Source organism: Columba livia, chromosome 2 (genome assembly GCF_036013475.1).
Source record: "Columba livia isolate bColLiv1 breed racing homer chromosome 2, bColLiv1.pat.W.v2, whole genome shotgun sequence".
Lineage (NCBI taxonomy): Eukaryota > Metazoa > Chordata > Aves > Columbiformes > Columbidae > Columba > Columba livia.
The window spans coordinates 156945223-156967173 of NC_088603.1; the positions used below are offsets into that span (position 1 = coordinate 156945223).

General features: G+C 41.3%; 1 protein-coding gene across 1 annotated transcript; it reads right to left on the bottom strand.

Annotated features, from left to right (window-relative positions):
* Window positions 1-3390: 3390 nt before the first annotated feature.
* On the bottom strand, window positions 3391-20236 carry LOC135578857 (uncharacterized). The gene is made up of 2 exons (XM_065055228.1): window positions 20075-20236; window positions 3391-5228 (listed from the first exon to the last, which is right to left on the bottom strand). Exons 1-2 carry the CDS (start codon window positions 20114-20116, stop codon window positions 4215-4217), a joined length of 1056 nt encoding a protein of 351 aa, XP_064911300.1. The 5' UTR covers window positions 20117-20236; the 3' UTR covers window positions 3391-4214.
* Between the last annotated feature and the right edge of the window lie 1715 nt (window positions 20237-21951).

Here is a 21951-nt window from a genome sequence, read left to right on the forward strand (position 1 = left end):
ACCATGTCTGGGTCTAGAGGTTGATGAATCAATCAAGAATTTACCCTTTTTTCCTCATGCCAGGAAGTGTTATTTTGCTGGGAGGCCTGTAAAACTCTGTGGAGGTGGAACTTGCTATTTATGAAATATGCCGTTTTTCTAAAATAGAAAATTGTGCCACTAGTCTGCAACTTTTCTTCATGAGTCTAATTTGGAAAGGATATCACTATTTCACTTACTCTGTGTTTGCTGTGTCTGCCCACTGTCTATTTTACAGTGAGGCTAAGAAATCTTTGGAGCAGAGAACATCTTTGTGTCCTGTTTTTCCACATACTAGGGGAAAGGGATTGAACTTACTTTTGCAATACAGAAATACCTCCTGGGTTTCTGACTTCCAAAAACATTGAAAGTAAAGGCAAAAAAAAGTGGAATATGCAATGAAAGAGATTTTTCTTTTCGAACCACCTACTGAACAGATATATGGATATGAAAGCAGTGTTCATTCCTTTATGAACTTTATTTACATAAGAATGGATTCCCCTCATTATTTAGTTGATAGATTTTTTCCCTTTATACTCAGTATGTGAAAATATTTTTACAGGTAAATTAAATCTCTGCTCCACTGATTGTGTCATCTCCAGTTCAAACACATTACTGAGTCAGACTTTTTCTGATCTCTGTCTGAAGCAATAGATTGCATAGAATCTTAGGATCATAGAATCATAGAATGGTTTGGGTTGGAAGGGACCTTCAAAGCTCACCTAGTCCAACCCCCCTACGATGAGCAACGACATCTTCAACTAGATCAGTTTGCTCAGAGCCCCATCCAGCCTGACCGGGGATGTCTCCAGTGATGGGACATCTAGATTTTTCAAGTATTTTTATCATTTCATGGAGTTCACTGTGTTCCTTGGCATTTTGATACGGTAGTTTATTGCCTTCAGAGTATAGTTTAGACACACTTTACCATGACAGAAGTACAGTCACCAAAATCAATGTATTCTTCCCCGTCCTTGGCTCCTTCATGCTGACACAAGCACTGCTGAAGCCATTCGATAAATCAAGACAGGGGACAGATCCCAGTTGAAAACTCATCTTTTGGGGCAATTCACTATGTTAAATTACCTGTTCCAGGTCACTGCATCACTGTTTGAAAAGATGTGCCAACATAAAGGGGTGGTAGGAAGGTCTAGCCAGCACGAAGAGCCAGGACATCATGCATTTATATTGGATGAAAGAGACAGCAGCCTGAGTTAAAATGCTGTACTCATTCCTGTATAAATTCCTGAAGATTCAACTTCCACTAAATTTTTTATATGTTGTGGTTTTTTGTTGGGTTTTTTTTTTTTTTTTCAAGAACTTTGGATAAACTGCAGATCAAACTTCTTCCCATTCACATGGAAGGTAAGTTTCCCTGAATTCAGATTAGCCTTCTAGCACTTTTCCAATAAGTGAACATGCTTTTTGAATCATGGGACTCAGAACATGAAATTCCATGTAAACCTGGATCCTGGAGATACCATCTGAGCAATGACCTTGCTAATGCTGGAGGTGGAAAAGTTTTTCAGTCTCTTCGCCTAATCAAAAGTCTCCTGCCCATGAATCCAACAATTATTTGTCACTGCAGCCACAGAACAAAGTCTGGACTTCTAAGTCCTTTTCAGTCTCACTGTTTTACATTTTTAAAGCAACACTTCATCATTTGTTCCTGAATCCATTATTTCATGCATTTAGTTGCATTAAAAGAGCTAAGAAAAGGGGTAGAGCAATTGCAAGACATTCTGATATATGTAGTGACCTTCCCACAGTTCAGACAATTTTAGGTTGTTCATCCCAGTTGAGTTAATGCTGTATTTCCAAGATAGGTGTCTCAACCAGGTGAGTTCAAACACCCATTTGAGGAACCTTCTTACACATGGCCTAATGAAGGGCAACAGCTTCTCAGCTGAGCCAGGTCTAACTCAAGACTTCAGCTGCTCTCTCATGCTGTCCCTCTTCTGCTGCAAACTGCAAATCTTAGTAGCATTTTCTTTGGAGATCACATTAATACTGTCTGGAATACTGTCTGGCTGGGAACTTGTGAGATGCCGCAAAAACACATTGAGATTGCAGTTTAATGTTCTCAATTAAGTAGGTGCAGTGAGTCGGACACACGGTTGAGTTTACAAGTTAAATTACTATTTCTCCTTACTGCCCAGACAACACAAGGAGGACATACTTCTCACATTTTTTATTCCTGGCTTAGCATCTGATTTTAATTCCTTGCATTGTGTTGAGTTATTACAACAGTCCTTATTAAACCTGAATTATCTAGCTTGCATAGCTTTGAGCCCTCATTCCCTCACCATAAAAACTGACAGATAAAGCTGGTGGCAAGTCGCAGGGTGATTGATTTGTATAAGTAATGCTACTGCTGCTGTGATAAACCTGGGCATAGTTTCAGTCCTGGTAATGTCTCTTTTCAGCAATAAATACTCAAGAATGAATTCCAGCAGAATCTCTAGATGCTGGCTTTTCTCTTACTAAGAGAACAGTCAAGGAACTTGTCATTAAGAAAATAAAACTTTCACATATTTTGATATTGTTGAAATACAGAAAAAGACTCAAACAGTTTTCATGACCTCATCTGCACTGTCTTTGGCCATCTTCACCATGTACATAGAAGAAAGAATAAACGGTAAAAGTTGGCTTACCTCTTTTCTATATTGAAGGTACTTCCTTCTTCTTTTCTCCCACCAACCCTAGCATGTTTAAAGGCCACCTTCTGTTTTTCCAATGGCATCAATGTATTTTTGCCAATTCTTGTAATTTTATGGCAAATCTCCCCATTTTTTTTTCAAGTCCTAGCTTCTAAGGTCATTTAAGAAGCAGAAAAGACCACCTCTACTAATAAATAAATAAATAAATAGAAAATCAAGCAACCAAACAAGTGAACTACCAGAAAAGAGTGAACATCCTAATTTTTGCTCTGAAATCCATTTACAATGCAAATCTGATTACACGTTAACCTTATTAATATTTGCACTGTGATAGCATCTCTGGCAGTTTGTCATAATAGCTGTTTTAAAAAATAAAAAATAGTTTTTGATCGTTAAAAAGATTTCTGGGGCTAAATTGAGACTGTGCATGCTTGCTTTATTTCATATTATACATAGAAATATTATTCAGTCTTCAAAATATAAAGATTTGAAAGGTGACCAAAGGTTAACAGGTAAAAAGTGAAAGACAAGACTCTTGTTTGAGACATGAAAAAGAATATATGAGGATTATCTGTTCCTCCCTTTACCAAGAAATTGGGAAAGAATAAACAGAAGTAGGTCTGAAGAGACCAAGGAGAAGCAGTCATCTATTAGATCTGAGGGATTCAGTGAATATCTTGACACCAGCTGTAAAACAGTGAAGAAGAATCAATTGAAAGTGAAAAGTTATTTTTATTATACATTTTTGCACTACATGGTTTGGTTAGTTGCCCTGCAAGTGGACAACTGAAAAGATAGACCATACAATATAAGAAAATAGATGTTGAAGGACATTACGGATCATCTGGTCCTTGTTGTGACTGAATGCAGGATTAGGTCTTCTGAAATCATTCTTGGCAGGTGTTCATCTAATGTATTATTTAAGATTTCAATGACAGAGATTCCCACCTCTGTAAACAGTATCCTTCAGTGTTTATAGTGTTTAAAAGTGTTTCTCCTTTTCTAATTTAAATACCTCTTGCTAAATCTTAAGCTAATAACTTTTTGTTCTGCCAACAATAGATATGAAGAACGTTTTACTCTTGTCTTTCTGAAACAAACTTGCACAGCTGAAAGTGGGAAGGCTGTACCCTCAGGAGCACATGATGTTCTTTCTTTTCATTTTGGTCCAGACACAATATTTTCTAGGTTCCTGGTTTTCTCTTGGCCCCTCCACCCAGTCCACATTCAGATTTTTTCCTGCACGGTCCACATATGTCTTGAAAAGTTATACTCCACACTGGACTCAGCACTGTACCTGGGGCCTTTCTAGTGTTGAGCAGAGTAGGAGGATACTTGCCCTGTGACCCACTTGTCATCTCAGAGACATGTCATCTCATGACAGAGGTGTTCAACGATTTGATTTATTTTCAATCTCTAATCTACTGATGTCTCCAGGCTCTCTCCTGAAGACTTCTATCTAAGCAGCCAGCCTAAAACATTTTACTGGGTAGTTGTTGTGTCTAAATCTCCTGTGCATTACCTGGTGTGTGATATTCAGTCTTCATCCACCTGGATGATGTCTCCCAAGGCCATCCTTCGAATAGACTGCCTTCTTGCAAAAGAGGCTTCATCCATTTCCCCTTGCTTTGCTCCTCGTTCCTTCTGCTTTTTGGCCACATTCTCAATGAGCTTGCTTGCATCACTGAGGGTTTTTTGTGTTCGTTGACCTGCAGATTTCTGCTTGCCTTCTCCCATACTTGGATCCATTACGTTTAAGGGTTTGGCTTTCCCATGATCTTCCTGCTGCTCTTTTGTGTGCATTACTCTGAATCGGCGCCGAGAAACATTCTGGCAAGGATCAGGGATGCTGTCAGGGCTGTTAGACTCTTCATGCATGTCAGACACCCGGAGAGTGGGGATTAATGGTTTACGGAGTGTCTTGGGAGCCTCTTCAACACCTGGTTGTTTAGTCAACTTAGAGGTTGTCTCTGGAGGCAAAATAATTTGAATTTCTCCCAAGGGTTTGCTGCTTTTAGGGGGTAGGAGATCATCTTTATTCTCCAGGGCAGTCTTCTCACTCACCTTTGTCTTTTGAAGGTTTTCCAGCTCTCCCTGAGCCAGATTCTTCACCCTTTTCACATGGGGTTCATTGCTGATGGAGTTGATAACACTCAGCTTCTGAGCAGCCATTTGGGCTTCTCTCTGGATACTCATAATCTTTTGGAGCTGGGCTTCTTTTACTTCCACAGGGATCTCTAGAGGGGCCAATTTTACTGGCCTCTTCAAGGTGACATTCTCTGTGCTACCAAACTCATTTGCACGGTGCAGGCTGGGAGACAAAGCCGCCTCTTTTTTCGCCTTCTCTGGCCACAATTTTTTCTCTCCCTGGGATAGCCTCTTCTCTGAAATTCTTGGAGAAGGAGGATGGAAACCAAGGTTTCTATGTTCACTTCCTGGCTTCCATCCTGGCAAGATGAGAGTGGGATTTTTCTCAGGCTGCAGGTTCACAATGGTGACTTCACTGACAGTAGAGTTATATTTGGTCTTCTCTTCAGCCATTGGGACACCCTTAAACAAAGCAAAGAGATGTGGGGGTCACCATCATACATTGTATTAATCATCACTGATAGGTTTTTATATGATGTTTGGGAGCTTGATGAGTGCAGGCTTGGTGTCCCTTGAAGCGTACTCCTCAAAACTGCAAGATGTAAGCACTGTGCTCTGTATTTTGGCTTACCTCAGGATAATCTAAAATAGAAAATTAGTCTCTGTGTCTGGAGACTAAATAAGCCTGACAACAGAGGAATAAGGGCTTGACTCACTGACTGTCACCAGTGCATCTCAAACAGCATTACCATCATTTCTCCCACTTGGTCCCAAATATTGAGCGTCCATTCTAAGCAGTGAGCAGCATCAGACTGTACACTGCAGTCACTAATTTAAAGGAAAGTTAGGACCTTTACAACACATGGAAAATACCAGAGAATTTATGTTAACCTGGGGAAGCTCCTAGCTGAGGCTCAGGTGTGTGTCCTTCTCTTTTCTGCTGACATGTTGTGTGATGGGCATTTCTTATGAGGGTGATCACCCAGCTCACTCATCAATAACATAATCATTTCTTTGTAAACAGGGCTTCGCTGTTCAACTATCTAGTGTCGTGTAGGCAATGATGACCCCATGGTTGACATCAGGAGATGGGCTTTGTCCCTGCTTCTGCCAAACAAGTAAGTCTTCTTCCCTAAGTGACTCTTCCGTTCCTGCTGTTTCTTCTAGAGAGTATACATTTTATGGGACAGTCAAAAGCAACATTATTGACTCCATCTTGGAATTCTAGACCTTATTATCATAAAGATATTTTCTTAAATGATACTATTAACTTGATTTTCCTCTGATGAACAAAGAACATGAGCTATTTTACTTCATAGCTCCCCTCATCTCATCTAATCAAATCTGCATTGGTAATTCCTGTTCACTGATATTGTTGGGATTTTTCTTTTTAAGTACCTGAGCTTAGTATCATTGTAAATAAGAATGATACTCCTCTTGCCCTTTCTGTGTCTGTGTTTCAGGGAAGGCTGCCTACAGCTCTGCAAATGGGAAGTGAAATAAAATAAGCATAAATAAAACCTTGTCCTAAAATGCAGGCACGTAAAGCAATGAGACAGAATGAAAGCTCCAATGTAAAGTGAGATATGGGAATGAAAAGGAAGAAATGGTAAGCAATGTAATACCTAAAAATTATCATTTTTTTAAGAAATTTTGGTTAAGAAGCCCTTTAGCTTCCTTGAAAAAGCAGTAGTCAACTAAAAACCAGCCACCTATTCAAGCCTATAGAAAAACCTGCCTAGACAAATGTCTCTTTCCAGCTATGGCCATTCTTTGTTTTCATGCTAGTTTCAGACAAGAGTGATTATGTGATTGGATTATTCTCTGCTGCATTCTCATCTGATGAAAATTCAGCCAAGTTAAGAAGGCTTGGAGAAATTTTACACACTGCCTAAATCCGATTGGAGTCCTAATGTTAATACACTTAAAATCCCTCCAAGGCTAATGTGAAAGATAAGCTGCATCCTCTGTTACCCTGCACACATTACTCAGTACCTTCTCAAAATGTCCATCTGTTATATATATATACTCCTACTTAAAATTTAATTAAGTAATTGGCCCAATCTTGTGTAGGTAATTGCTCTGTGCCCAAAACTCCCTTTGCAGTCAATGAGAGACCCATACAAAGAATGACTGAAGTATTATGATAATGGTATTATCAAAGCGACCACCAGTCTTTATTTAGAAACCACAACCTTCACATAATTTAAATACTTTCCTTCCTGGTCTTAGCTTGCTGATCCTACTGATATAAACTACACAGTAATGGAAGAGCAGAGACAAGAAGGGTCACGGTACATTGTTACTATTTTACTAAATCTATGGCATGCGCTGTAGCACAGGGACATATTTGCATGGAGTGGCCTCAGATCTAGGAACCCTGGTGTACCTCCCCATAAACAGGAATCCAATGACCCTCATCTTAGTGACTGGATAGTCCTCAGAGAGATGTACTTCTGCTATTTTTACTTCGATTTCAGATGTCTGCCCATTGCGGGGCAAAAACCACTTGATTTATAGGCAGAAAGTGAGATTTGCCATAGAATCTTAGGGAAATCTGATGCTGTTTTGAAACCTTGTTCACTGGCTTGATGACTAAATCAGGAGAAGTGATTGAGCTGAGGTTTCTTTTCAGTCTTGGTTCTCACCCTCTGACATTCTACAACTGATGAAACCAGACTGATTTAAAGCAGCCTCAGGAGCCCTGAGTTTTTCTTTTTGTATGTACATGGCAGAAATAGGAAACAGCAAAATGGGCCAAGCATATCACAGACAGGATGCACTTATATATCCTGATAGTGAGCTTGAATTTACTCAGAAAGTCATTCCATCAGCAAGAGAAAGTAGGAGGTGGTTGTGGTATCACAAAGCTCTGCAAGGCTTGAGATGCAAAATTCTATTTTGTGCAAATCAATTGCCTGTGTGGTTCCCAAATTATCCCTCATTTCAGTCCTATTGCAAACATAACCACAAGGAGGCAATACTGGAATTATAGTGTACATGATTACTCATACATCATTGTTGAAAGGAATGCATTAAAAATCTCTGCTTCCTTTAAGAATGCCTGTTTTCTTAGTCACGCTTGTGAAGTTGCCTCTCCTTGCTCAATGAAACCAGATTTACGGTATATTACATTAAAAAAAAAAATCTACTAAAAACCAACCGTAAATCCCAAGGTCTTCCTACATAAAGAAAAGCTTTAATCTCATTGCTACAGGATAATCTGTGGTGATAAGCAGATGTTACACAACTCAGATGCTTTTCCTTCTCATCATCACGTGTATCAACTGATTGCTGCGGTTCAAAGGGGAGGACAGAAATATCCAAGAAAGGAAGTTCACAGATCAAATCCTCCAGCTTATCTGGTTGAAAGCTTGTCCCCAGAGTGAAGGTTTTTGAGTTCAGTTCCAAAATAAACATCAAGCCTTCAGTGTGCCTTAATTCTCCATGTGATGCCTGAAGCTCTGCTACCGAAAAGCCCTCTGGCACGTGGAGATCCATTACACATGCTGTCATTCAAGAGGGGAGAGAAATTATTCAGTTTAAACATCTAGGAATGAATGGCTTTGCTTCCTCTGCAGATTCTGCATGTACAGTAAATAGCTCAGGTCGTTGTGAATGGACAACACAACAAACAAAGACAGCACCCAAGTAACACCCAGAAAAGCCTTAAGTGTCCAGCCTCACAGTACTTTTGTCAGCTGGCATAAAGGTCACACCTGCAATGTCAGTGACTTATATCGTCATTTGCCGTAGTGGAAAAATGTAACAAAACAATACTATCTGTGAAAGAGCAGGTCCTAGGAGGTCAGAAAGTCCACAGGGCTGGTAAAACTAAAACACAACAGTGTCCATAGTCAGCAGTACTGAAGAGAGCACTAAAATCACATCTATGTGTCTTTGATCCCCAAACAACCAGGTATCAAGGTGGAATGAGTGGAGGGACTTGACTCAAATCCCAGCTGAGCCTCCTTGGTGCAGGATCCAGAGATCATGTGTCATTCTGCCACAACTCCCTTTCCATTGCACTACTTGGGATCTTAAAACAACAATGAAAGCATGTACAGTTTCAAAACTGAAGAAAGGAAAGAGAGTTGAGTGGTCTTGAACACCAGCCTGGTATCAGGGATTCCACCTTAAATCCCTTTTTCTACCACAAGATGCTCATGTGATGTCAGGGAAGATGTTTTGCACATCTATGACTGTTTTCTGTCTGTACGCTTGTGCTGATTCTCTCTCCTAACCCATAGGAGCGTTTTGGTGGTAAGCAGACAGCCTAAAGTTACTCAGCAACAGGTGAAATTGAGTTATGTTAGTTCCCAAATTAGGTTCAATTCCAGATAACCTAATTTTCAGGAAACTAGTGCTCTACAGAAGGTGGTAGCAGCTGAAAAATTGAAGACAAAAGCATGAAAACAATCTATAATGACTTGAAAATTATGTCAAGTAATGCTAAGCATGTATACAACATTTTTCTCAGTGCTGTTTTACCTATTTCTTTATACCTTGTACAATTTTACAGATTCTTACTACAAGTTTTGCTTGTCAGAGGACTTGTTTTTACATCATAGTTTGTTTTTCTTTAGGTGAGAGAAGGTTAGTTACTTAGTGTTTGCAATTGTTAACCTAAAGAAATGTTTCATGAAAACACATTTGAGTCTTTTTTATAAAGTTTGGGGTATCTTAAGAGGAATTACACCATTTCATACAATTTGGCACACTCTCATTCCTAATATTATCATTACTTTAATGGGTCCTTCTGAGTCCATTTTGAGTTTTAGGAAACCTACAGCAGACCTGCCCTTGCAGGTACACCCAGTTTGCAAATTGTGCAGTCTCCAGACTTCCAACATGACTGCCAAGCTTTACTGAACAACATAACTCTTGGGAAGCCTCTTGTAGGGATTTGCAATATTGCAGGAAAGACGAGGATCTGCACAAGTCCTGGACTTCTTATTAGCACTCTGTGACAACAGTTAAATCATGTGATTCTAGTTAAGCTAACTTTTCCAACTTCCACATATAAATAGGGATGTTGTTCCTTATTTGGACCAAGACAAAGATTTGTAAAAAAATGAGCAACTAATACTAGATTTCTAAATCCAGACTTAAGATATAAATAAATGACCTGCTTTTTCAGCAGTAGGACTGGCTTTGCACTTCTTAAATTCAGCCAACTTGTTTAAGGGTCTAAATCATAATTCAAGATTCTAGCTTCAGCTTTCAAAATCTTAGTCTGAGCTGTTCTGAATAAGGACCTTGTTTTCCCCAAATACTGAGCACCTGCAGGTCCTGGACATTTCAACAAGACTATATGAGAAGTAAAGGTCTATATCTTCAGTTGGACCCAGGCCGTCCAGACCTCCCAGGATGTGGACTGGGATGTGTATGTGTGTGTGATATTACAACACCAGCCTAAATCTTCTAACTGCTGTGAGCAGAATGAAGCAAAATTAAAAATGCAATATCCCCTTCTAACTACCAACTCCTTCTTACTTCACATGCCCACAAAGAAAGCAGCATGTGCAGAAATTGCAGAGACAAAGAAATTGAGCTCTTCTCTTGCCACGTTTCCTTAATTTAGAGCTTGGCACTGTAAAATCCAGAGAAATGGAGTTATCTGCTACAGTGGAAACTCATGTCTAAGAATTAATTTGGTACCCTGCACTATCCCACCGATAACAGAGGCCAGCACCTTGGAGGCAGAGAGAGCAACTCTGCAATCATTCAATCTGCCTGTTCTCTGGATGCCACTCATCCATTGCATTCAGAGGAGACAAGCACCTTTTCTCAGCTCCCCCTTGCAATATTTCATTCAGAATGTAAGAATGAGCATCCCTGCCTTCTAAAAAGGAGGTGTCAGCAGTGTCATTATCCTTTCTTAAAACATATAGGCTAGAAAATTCACTTCTTAGAAGAGACACCTTCAGGCTCCCATATCCCATCCTCTCCACCACTTTGTGGAGTCATTACTCCTGCCAGAATTGTTCCTTTTTGTTTTGTTAGACCAATTAGGCCAGAAGTGAAAAACTGGCTTGACTACACAGGCTGGCAGTAAGGGCACCTTCTGAGGTGCCCTTTGATAAGGACAGCTTAATATAAACAGACTCTAGTACTAAAATCATCCTGAAAGAACAGCTACAAGGCTAAGAGCACCTCTCTCACTTTCTTACCCCTTGCGACAATATGTTTTCTTGTCTGCAGATTCAACAGAAGGGACTGAGATTATTTCTAGGAGACGCTTGCCTCACCTTTTAGTTAGAACATGCTCCCAATGGGTTGCTTCAGGCATATTCTCATCAGACTGAGGGTTCCCTATAGTAGGAAAGGCTTTGTGAACGTGTCTGTGAGATAATTGAAGGCTGCACACAATGGACAGGAGTCAACTCTGATCTTTTCAGCTGTTACAGTCCAGTCTAAGATGGATGCCCAGGGCACCCTGAGCAGAAATGAAGAATGACCAGTTCATGCCCCCAGAAAACAGGTGCTTCTGACAGTACCTCAGATAGTGGGGTGACTCATCTTCAATGTCTTTGTGGCTACAATGGCTAAAGGTAAAGAAGGGAAACTCAAACTAGGAAGCCAGCAGTGGACTAGAGCCTGTGAAGGAGACCACATCTCTTTAATGGCCTGGACAAACCCCGAATATTTGTTCTACCCTTTATGACAATTTTCTTATCCACATTCTACAGCTGTTACTCACGCCGTACTGTCACTCCACGACTACATTTTTCAAATGTTCTTATTAAGCTCTAGGCAGCACATAGTGTTATACTAGTATTGATGTTAAAGCAGAATTACCTGCTAGTCCTGTTAATCCACTGATGCTTTGACAGCAGGGATGTTACAAATAGAGCTTCTTTGTAAAAAATGATTAAACATGACCTGAAAGTCCACAGCTTTCTAATTCCCTGAAAACTTACAATTTCCTTGTTGAATGCTGTAGTGTTTAAGGCCAGAAGAGTCAACGACAGCCCATCCTCTGATCCACTAATGACATGGATGTTGAAAGTTTTTGATGTCACTTCTTTTATCCTCAAGCCTATTATCTGACTCTTCTCCCTTTCGTTCTTCAAACAGAGGCTGCTTTATAGAGCCATGCAGTGGGCAGGCAGGGGATGTTGGAACTATTACTGCTTTTTCTATGGTCTTGCTCCACAGCCATAGACGAGTCACTGAACATTTCTATGTCTTGCAATCAATGGATGCCCTTTAGACATTTTGCAAGAATTGGGAGTCTGTTAAATCTGCTGGGCTGCTCAAGAAAATCCCTATAATAGCCTCTTCCAACCTAAATTTACCTCTAGCTTCATCAGAACACTCTTTGCTTTATTCTATTCTGCCCAATGGTCCTAAGGCTGTGCAGTGTTATTCAGCTACTGTGCTCTGCTCTGGGAAGGGCTACATTTCAATGACATGTGGATCCCTGCACCATTTGGAGACCGCTGTAGAACCTTCCAGATGGTAGGCAGAATACATTAATCTATGTCATGAAAATTTAATTCACATGAAGGTAATAAATTGTTTATGTATAAAATAGGCAGGACTAATACATTAGCATTCAGGGCTTAATCACACCAGGATACAGGGACACACAGCTCACAGTGAACTCAGTTTTTTGGCTGTTATAACAAGAATCAATTGAACAGAATTATTAAGTGCAGATACTCTTTATTTGGATAGAATACGCCAACACACTAGCTATTGCACTGTTAAAACAACCCGCCCCTCTCCATAGTAAATTTAACTCAATCTTAAGAAACGATCCATGATTTAAGAGAGAAAAAAACATAATAATAGAGCATGTAACAGAATGGGCTTGCTGCTGCATTTGCATTGACGTCAGAGCAAACAAAATTAAATGAAGGCAAGCACAGCTACAGAAACGTGATATTAAACACAGCCCCTAGAGTTGCAGATATTGCGAAAATTTTAGCTGTAACTCCACCTGGTTTGCTGATGTAGCCCCAGAGATAATGTCTTTAAGGAGCCAAAGATCCCTGTGGCAGCTGGAACAGTGAGAGCTTTGCTCACTTTTGAGAAAAGCACATATTGCCACAGCGAGGAATCAGGATGGGGTGGAAAGGATCCCATTTGCACGGTCCTCCACAAGGAACCATTGAGGCTGGTAGAACTTGCAGCAGCCTCTTAGCTGCTATAAGCTCTGCTGGGGCTGCTTTGACCTCTGCGTAGTCCAGGATTAGGCAAAAGATGAAAAAAGGCTTGATCTCATTTTCCAGGTCATTCACTCTGCTTCCCTTTCCTGGTGTAACCTCGATACTTTTGAGATCCAGTCTTGGAAAACCCAAGCCACACAGAAAGCCAGACCACTGGAAGCAATGGTTAATGACACCTTCAAAAATCTAGGAACAATTACAGCTAAAAATCTGTTACCATAGGAGCAAAGCCCTACCCGTTCAAATAAAGCATGATTACATGGTGACATTGCCAAAATCTGCACCACTATTCACTGAAGAAAAACGGAAAAAAGAGAACATCCCTTAAAAAAACTAAGCAGATAGATCCCAGTCTTCCCAGTCACTGTGACTTACAACAAAGGAAACAAACATGTTTCCTTTGACTTAAAGAATGTGATTACCTGCTCAGTATCATTTAAACCTCTCAAAAACAGGTTGAATTTGGGTATAAATTATTTAATGACTTCACATAAAACTGAGCCAAATAATAGCATTACACTGGGGGCTCCTGTTACACTCACAGTATCAGGCCAAGCAGTGTGCTATGAGGAGTTAAAGTCCTTTCAAAACTTTGTCCCTGTGACACAGAGTTCATGGGGGCTTAATGTCTTTCTGGTCTTGTTTCAGGCTCAACATTCAGCCATTATTTTTGGGAAGGACAAGGATTTTCAGAGCCTCTTAGACAAAGTTTCAGGATCTTGTATCACTTTCTTATCCAAGCATGAAGGTGGGGGTTCTTTTTGGTTGGTTGGTTGTTTTGTTGGGTTTTTGTTTGTTTGTTTCCCATGCAGATTTATGTGTGCAAATACTTCTGAAGAGGTATTTGGTTTTGATGGTGGTGGGTTTGCAAAAAAGCAACACACTTCTAATCAAACTGTACCAAGCAATTTTCCTCCATCCCTAGGAGCCCAGGAAGCTAAGCTGTATTATGCTACCTAGCTTAACACTATAAGGTCATTGAAGACTTAATGGATCTCTCACTATGTTTCTTCTGTCCTCTGTTTGACATGTAGGACACAAAGGCTGTTGTTTCATTAATTGCAACAGGTCCTGATTTGAAATCTTAGAATAATTATCTTATGCAGAACTTGCTGTTCCTGGCCACATGGATCACTGGTGCTGTCCTGGAGACGCCTAATGTAGCGCTGAATGTCCATACAGCAGCAGTTTTCATTTCTTCTGAAACATGATGTATGAGATCTTAGCACTTTCAGTGACTTGTGCTTTTGAGTATGTTCTATTCCATCAATCAAGAGTCACTTTTTTGATTCAACAGTTAGCAGATGACTTTACTTAATCTTGAAATGCAGGTAGACGCTTTGCTTCATTCTGACTCTGTACTCAACTCTTGGACAAAAGACAACCAATTTCAAAACAGACAAAAGGTCGATGCAACTACAGCACTGGCTCCACCCTTTGTATCCTGACATAAAAGGAACCACATACAGTTATTAGAACAAGGAGCATCTATTCTAACAAGCTGGGAGCTTCTGGATTTTTTATGTATTAGTGTAATTCCAGTGATTCTGCCAACAGAGCATACACTCCTACTTGCAGACACCTCCATTAGTCTAAGTATGCATGTAGGAGGGGGGGGGTCCATTCATTTAATTGTGGACTTCCTGAATTCAGTCCTGCTAATTCCCTAGGAATTTTTATTACTTTACTCAAATTCTTCTATTTTCTTTATTTTTTCTTTTACTTATTACCATCACTTTGTACTAAGGAGTTAGGAAGAAAAAGAAAATAGCTTTTCTCCTGAGAGGTAAGTATATTTCACTATGAAGAATAAACAAAGCCTGGAAAAAGAGCAGCTTTCCAGCACAATGCCAGAAATAAGGCAGTCCCATGCCCCTCAAAACAAGCTGCTCTCCCTTGAATTCACAAGGACCTCTTCTCTTGCTACAGGAGTAGCTGGGCATGGAAGTAACTCCAGCCCTTCTGTAGAGCACAGTCTAAAGCTAGAGTTAAGATGTCACAGTCTTCACCAGTATGCTCCATGCCACCAGCCAAATTCATTATGTTATCCATGTGTTTTGAAGACCTTCCTAACAAATTGTTGTTTTGCCATCACACCTATAGCACTGCACTCAGATATTCAGCTCTCAGTAGGATCTTTCCATTCACTTTGGTGGGTGTTAGAACAAAACCAACAAGGAGATCTTCAGTATCATTGAAAGTTGGATGCCTATGCTGCAACAGAGAGGTACACCCTGGGTAATTCCCCCAGATCCTAAAATGCCTTGATCAATCAATGATGATTGTGCAATCAATGATGATATTGCCCTTGATTTCAAGAATCAAGATGGAAGCGTTCCAAATTCGCCACGACAATTTTACAAATTGCATGTAGTTTTCACCCAATTTTATGTGTGGCTAAAGAACAACAAAGCCTCCCACCCATATCCCTCTTGGACTTTATGTGTGTCCCTTAGCTGAGGATTCAGTGTAAACAGTATCACAGTATCACAGTATGTTTGGGATTGGAAGGGACCTCAAAAGATCATCTAGTCCAATCCCCCTGCTGGAGCAGGAACGCCTAGGTGAGGTCACACAGGAACATGTCCAGGCGGGTTTTGAATGTCTCCAGAGAAGCAGACTCCACAACCTCCCTGGGCAGCCTGTTCCAGTGCTCTGTCACCCTTACTGAGAAGAAGTTTTTTCTCAAATTTAAGCGGAACCTCTTGTGTTCCAGTTTGATCCCATTACCCCTTGTCCTATCATTGTTTGCCACCGAGAAGAGCCTGGCTCCATCCTCATGGCACTCACCCTTTATATATTTATAAACATTAATGAGGTCCCCCCTTAGTCTCCTCTTCTCCAAACTAAAGAGACCCAGCTCCCTCAGCCTTTCTTCATAAGGGAGGTGCTCCACTCCCTTAATCATCTTCGTTGCCCTACGCTGGACCCTCTCCAGCAGTTCCCTGTCCTTCTTGAACTGAGGGGCCCAGAACTGGACACAATATTCCAGATGTGGTCTCACCAGGGCGGAGTAGAGGGGAAGGAGGACCTCTCTCGATCTACTAGCCACCCCCCTTGTAACACACCCCAGGATGCCATTGGCCTTCCTGGCCACAAGGGCACAGTGCTGGCTCATGGTCATCCTGTTGTCCACCAGGACCCCCAGGTCCCTTTCCCTTACACTGCTCTCTAATATGTAATTTCCCAACCTATACTGGAACCTGGGAACACCTATACTGGAACACCTATACATGAGTCACTATATACATGCAATCAGTCCCATCAAGCTCCCCTATAAGTAGAGAAAGGTTAATATGAAAGCTGCCCCCTTTCCAAATTCCATGTAAGACCTCAGATTCAAGCATTAGCAGAGTCTTGCCTCCTCCTGATCTTCTGGAAAAATATCAAGTTTTCCTCGCTAAGTAGCTATTGTGCGCTCATTAGTTTCCATAGGATGAGCCTTTTTGGCTCTGTTAAAAATATCTTTACCTATACCAACATTTTTCTGTTCTGCACAAAGAAGTCACCAATAATCGCACTATGTCACAAAGACCTCAAACTACGCAGACGCTCACTCTTAGCTCCTCTTAGCACCTTAGCTCTTGGACCTTCTGTCCACCTCCTCTGAATTGTGGCTGCCCTTGCTCTGTCTGACCGTGGCTTCTGCTCCTGGTCCCTGCAATTCACTCGTGAAGGAGACAATTTCTCCCTGTAAGACTTAGAATTATTTTTGTTTTATTTTTTTCTGATGAGAGGTACAGTGGTCTACCTTAGCCATTAGATTGTTGTGTCTTAACGTCTTAACATTCACACACACTCCCACACACACATCTTCTCTGTGCCCATGTTGCTTGTTCCAATTCAGCAGCCTACTGTCTTATCTTGTCAGAGTGCTTTGGAAGGCAAATCCTATCAGAGCATAATAGGAAGGGAAGTTAAAACTATTAGTACATTGCACTTTCTTAAGAGGTCAGGGGACAGAAGAGGAGCTCTCTAATTAGCCTCAGATTTATTTTCTTTTATTTCTCATAGTCTCGAGCAATGACTAAATATCAGCTGCTCCAGATGGCTTTAGATGCTGTTAACATATCCAATAAGTAACCCAGAAAGGTAGCTAAAAGGGCAAACACACGTGAAAGGCATTGCAGGGCACTGGCTGTGGAGGAGCAGTGGCTGCTCATTCTCCAATAATATCTTTAGGGTAAGGGGTCCACAATATGTACTGGCTGTGCTTCCTAACAATTTTGATTCTGGTAGAAAAAAAAACAGAGGCATGGAAAAACCTAGAGTGAGTCAGGAAGGCAGATGATACCTATGAAAACGAGGCCTCACTGAAACAAGGTTTTTTTCCTAACATTATTGTCTGACCAAGTAGCAGAAAGAAGAGTCCTGCTTCTAATCTCTCTATCCTCCATGGCCCTGCACTGTACCCCTGGTTGGGTTTCTCACATGAGAAGTTGTATGTCATGGTGACACAGAGAATATTTTCCATGGCTATTGCCATTAATTACATTAATATTCTGTCTCCTTAAAGGCTCTATTTCAGATCTGAATTACTACTAATTTTTCATCTTGCCCAACCTGCTATACTGTCTACACATATCATCTGGCAGCTGGATGGCATGTGCATTGCTGCTTGGATGACACAGTTGGTATTATACTCTGTGTGTCTTATTACCCTCAATAAAGCCTCTGATCAGGGTTGTTTTTAAGCATTTCCTTCCCAGGAAAGGTTGGAACAAGGGTGAAGGAATTAAAGGGAATCAGAGAAGGGTCATTAGCTTCATTCAATATGAGCTTTAGCCATTTCAGAGCAATGAGCAACATCTTGTGTACTGGAGGTGTGTATGAACTGTATACTGAACACACAGGGGTTTTAGTGCATAGAATCATAGAATCATGGAATAGTTTGGGCTGGAAGGGACCTTCAAAGCTCATCCAGTGCCACCCCTGCCATGAGCAGGGACATCTTCACCAGCTCAGGTTTCTCAGAGCCCCGTCCAGCCTGGCCTGGGATGTCTCCAGGGATGGTTCATCCACCACCTCTCTGGGCAACCTGGGCCAGTGTTTCACCATCCTCAGCATAAAAAATTTCTTCCTCATGTCCAACTTGAATCTCCCCTCCTTCAGTTTAAAACCATCAACCCTTCTCATATGGTAACAGGCCCGGCTAAAAAGTCTATCCCCATTTTTCTTGTAGGCCCCTTTTGAGTACTGAAAGGCCACAATAAGGTCTCCCCAGAGCCTTCTCTTCTCCAGGCTGAACAACCACAACTCTCTCAGCCAGTTCTTCCTGCCATAGCAGGCTGAATCTGGGCTTATGCTGCACATGCTGACTTGTTTTAAATAATGACAAATCAAGCCCTCTTGTTGCCATGCAGGCTGTTTGGTCCAGTCCTTCACAGCAATTTACAAAAAAAGATGAGGAAATCAACAGAGATCTCAGCTGCTTAGACCAAGGAGCAAAAGTAAACCTAACCACTCTTAGAATCATAGAATCATTTCAGTTGTAAGAGACCCTCAGGATCATCGAGTTCAACCATAACCTCACCTAACTCTAGCACTAAACCATGTCCCTAAGAACCTCATCTAAATGCCTTTTAAACACTGCCAGGGATGGTAACTCCACCACTGCCCTGGACAGCCTGTTCCAATGCCTAACAACCCTTTCCGTTAATACTTTCTTCCTAATATCCAATCTAAAATCTCTTGGTGTGGTTCCCGTAGTGAAAGGGAAACAACACAGAGATTCACTCTCAGCACTGTATCTCAGGCCTCTCGCAGTTTGTTTGTGTACTCTTCCAGTTTTATAGTACTGATGTGCTAGGAAAGCAGCATGACTAGCACTGTTGAAACCAGAATAGAAATGCCAGGTCTTTCCCCATCCCTCCAACATGAACCTGAAGTGCTTTCTTCATTTGGAAAACTACCCAGTAGGGTACCAAGCTTACAAATTCCCTGTGTCCAATACTCTTCTTGTGGGAATTTTCCCCCTTAGCCGCATTTTCTTATTGTAGAAGTAAGACTAGCATTCTCATCTGTTTCCCATTAATTTCCTCATTCACTTCTTGGATCTTGGAGATCTCCTTAAGGAAATTAGGCAAATCAGGCTTAGAATTCTCCTGAAACCTTTCCTCAGTAGTGAAAGACCAATAGCAGTTGTTACTGGTAGCTTGGCTTTAGAACTACTTACGTGAGTGAATAAGCTAGTCTATTTTAGCAGTAGCCATTTTCTAATATATCAGAAGACACTTAGGATTTCAATAGAGAAGCAAAATAAATCATGAAAAGCTACAAACATGCTTTTCTTATAGAAAAATCCCAAGAAATCTAGTAAGAGAAGATACAGAAAATTTGTACTTCTAACATTTTTAAAAAATACATTAATTTTAGTAGAGGTCTCCTGGATTTTGCACCCGTCCTAGAGGACTGAATAGGAAGACTAGACATTGTTGAGGATGCAATGAAGTTGAGGGGAAACATCTTTCATTCACAGCTACAGACCTCTTCCTCTAAAGTTTACACCAAGTGGTGCTTCAGAGAAAGATGCCAAAGACTGAACAACCGTATTGCATAATGAGAGATGGTCCGTGCAGGTGAAGAAATTTGTAAAGTCTAGACATTCAGTTTCCTATTGTGTGAAATTGTCACTCCACTAGAAGAACTGAGATTGCAAGCTTATCTGGCATCTTTTGCCAGGATTACTTCCAATTTTTACATGCTCCAAAGACCACTGGTTCCTGTTCACAACCCTGTTAAATATCCCGAAATACGTCACCTCTAGAAAGTTGTTCTGTTATAGCTATTCTCTTAAATGGTTGCTTCCATGAGGAGGGATTTTCAGCCAACTTTTGCTGTACAGTTCATTGTTTCTAATCTCTCCATTGCCATTACTATGGCAATCAAGTGCATTTGCAACGCCCCAACCAGAAAATATCTGTTCTATTTGATTAGGTCCCAAGTTCAGTCTTATTACTTATTAATAACCTCATTCCATCCACGATCTACATTGATACTTCTTATCAGCACTGGTTCCTGCTTTGCTCTCAGCTTTCTCAGAGTAACGTTTCAAATGTAAAAAATTTCCAGCCATGTCTCTAAGCAAGGCTCCTGTAAAATCAATAAGAAACCAATTGCTCCCACACTTACCAGCCGGCCTGGCAGTTCTTGCTTTGCTCGTTGTTTTATCATTCCTGAGAAGCGTCTCCTCCTCCTGATGGGATCTATATACTCTGTGGTATTCAAGCGACTATGGCAGGGTGCGCAGACACCAGGTACCTTGCTTTCTCAGGAGGACTGAAAGGCTTAGAAATCCTGCACAGGGATAAGAAGTGGGAGATTAGGATCAGCATTAGCATTGCTGCAGTCACTTAGGGACTGAACAGATTCTGTATGACAAAAAAAAAAAGCCAATGTGAATGTGTTGTGTTCTTCTTGGTTCGTTGAAGAGAGGAGTATTCCTACTTTAAGTACCCGTTTCTAAAGAATACCCCTCCTCCACCTGTTTTTTGCCCATCATGAATCTTTTTCATCTGTTCATTCTCTTCTCTTCTCTTCTCTTCTCTTCTCTTCTCTTCTCTTCTCTTCTCTTCTCTTCTCTTCTCTTCTCTTCTCTTCTCTTCTCTTCTCTTCTCTTCTCTTCTCTTCTCTTCTCTTCTCTTCTCTTCTCTCCTCTCCTCTCCTCTCCTCTCCTCTCCTCTCCTCTCCTCTCCTCTCCTCTCCTCTCCTCTCCTCTCCTCTCCTCTCCTCTCCTCTCCTCTCCTCTCCTCTCCTCTCCTCTCCTCTCCTCTCCTCTCCTCTCCTCTCCTCTCCTCTCCTCTCCTCTCCTCTCCTCTCCTCTCCTCTCCTCTCCTCTCCTCTCCTCTCCTCTCCTCTCCTCTCCTCTCCTCTCCTCTCCTCTCCTCTCCTCTCCTCTCCTTTTCTATCTTCTGTGCCCTCCTTGTCCTTCATCTTGTCTTTGTCCTCTCTTAAGTGGTGAATGTGGTCCCAAAATCCTCAAATCATGCCTGCCATGCAATTAAGGTGTGCCTAAATTAATTTGTGTTTCAGCATCTGAGTAGAAATTGTCTATTTTTCAGCAGCATCAGTGACTGGGTTTCTGGGTTCACTGGGTTTCTGAAAGCCCAGTCATTTATGTTATATCCAGATGCCAGTGCCTGATGAGGTGCATAAGTCCAAGGAAGGCTGGTAGACTACAGCAAGGTATGTGGAGAAAGAGGTGTTTCAAGCCTTGTCAAGCTCTTGGTGTTACACACTCAGATACACTGACTTTCACAGCACAGAGTAGAAGAACCTTCATAAGGTCATGATTAAAGTGCAACAAGTTTTAGTCCAATCTTATCAGAGATTTTTAACAGTCCTAATCCTGGTCCATTGACAACACTTCCAGCTATATGCCAAAAGGGATCAAGGCAAAGTGACTGAGCAATGAAACCCAAGAGATAATCCAGCCTACCAGATCTGAGAGATGATGACAATGCAGATATGAGCTAAACTAGTTCAGTTAGGAGAGACGCAGCAGGGAGAATGGACTCTGTGACCAACCATCAAACAACAGCATGGTTGGGTACCCTGGAGGTGAGGAGTGAAAAGCAGGGAGAGGAGAACAGATTTATACTGTGCCTCCACTGTGACACTGAAACTGCTGTGTCCAGCTAGGGAGAGAAACCTCCTACTGCTTGGCTTAAACAAATTGCATCCTAAGAGCTACTTGTCCCTGCCAGCAGCCCTTTTGTAAGCATCAGTTGAAGCCGTGACATGTGAATCCCTGTTGTTACCTGACAGCACCACTGTAGCAGGATGAGCATCTGAGTTCTTAAACCAGCAACAGTTTGCTGTATTGTTTGGTTGTGTTTGTCTGGAGCTGCTCAGCTATCCTGCAGTGTCACCTATTCCCAGCTCTTCTGCATTGTCCTCTACCTGTGTCCTGCCGCCTCCAGGTTTTGCTTTCCTACAATATAGTCCCATGATGAGATTGCCAGAATTACATGGATCTTCTGACAGTACACAGATGCTTTGGTCCGTGC